Source organism: Sinocyclocheilus grahami, unplaced genomic scaffold, assembly GCF_001515645.1.
Source record: "Sinocyclocheilus grahami isolate Dianchi unplaced genomic scaffold, SAMN03320097.WGS_v1.1 scaffold5601.1, whole genome shotgun sequence".
NCBI classification, from domain to species: Eukaryota; Metazoa; Chordata; class Actinopteri; order Cypriniformes; family Cyprinidae; genus Sinocyclocheilus; species Sinocyclocheilus grahami.
In genome coordinates, this window is record NW_015510245.1 from 2,936 (window position 1) to 3,584 (window position 649).

General features: G+C 37.3%; 1 protein-coding gene across 1 annotated transcript in view; it reads left to right on the forward strand.

The window, feature by feature from the left end:
- The window catches only part of LOC107577276 (uncharacterized), a gene marked incomplete at its 3' end in the record, with an annotated part of 11,567 nt that overhangs the window by 2,058 nt on the left and 8,860 nt on the right, over positions 1-649 (forward strand). Inside the window, exon 2 of the mRNA XM_016263368.1 lies at positions 118-634. Within this exon, the coding sequence (XP_016118854.1) occupies positions 118-634 (517 nt within the window). The remainder of the gene's footprint in view (positions 1-117; positions 635-649) is intronic.

Genomic DNA, 649 nt, shown 5'->3' on the forward strand with positions numbered 1-649 from the left:
AAACGAGTTAGGTCAAAAGTAATCTAAAAGTAATCAAAAAGTAGTTGTTTGTAGATCAATGTTTTTTCTCTAGGCAGCGTTTTATGCATTTGTTTGCTTGTATACCCTTTTTAACAGATGAAGCTGAATGGTCCAGAGGACGCATTGAGAAGCTGAGATTTATGGTACTTAGAGGTGATGATGCTCTTGTGGATAAAGCATGTGGTACAATCCTGGGAGAAAGAGAGAACAGGAATACATTTAAATTTGGAGAATTGAAGCCCAGGGAGGCTCAAGTTTGTGGACGACAGGTTTCTGTATTAAAAACTCCATCCTATTGGCTGGAACACTTGAAATCATACCTGATTTTCAGCAATGGAGTTAATTCTCTGAAATATGAACTGAAGTTCTTTGAATCACTGTTGTTTCCTGGGCCTCATGCCTTTCTCTTAGTACATCGAGATGTGAAAAAAACTGGTAGAGAGAATTACCTTTTACAAGCTCTCATTGATGTGTTTGGGGAGAAGGTCTTGAACTATTGCATGGTATTATTTATAGATAAGGCTAGGCACAATGATCCAAATCAGAACTACTGTTTGATGATGTGTGGAGGCAGATATTACATTTTACAGAACACTGACCAAAGTGTTCATCAGTTATTTAACAAAAC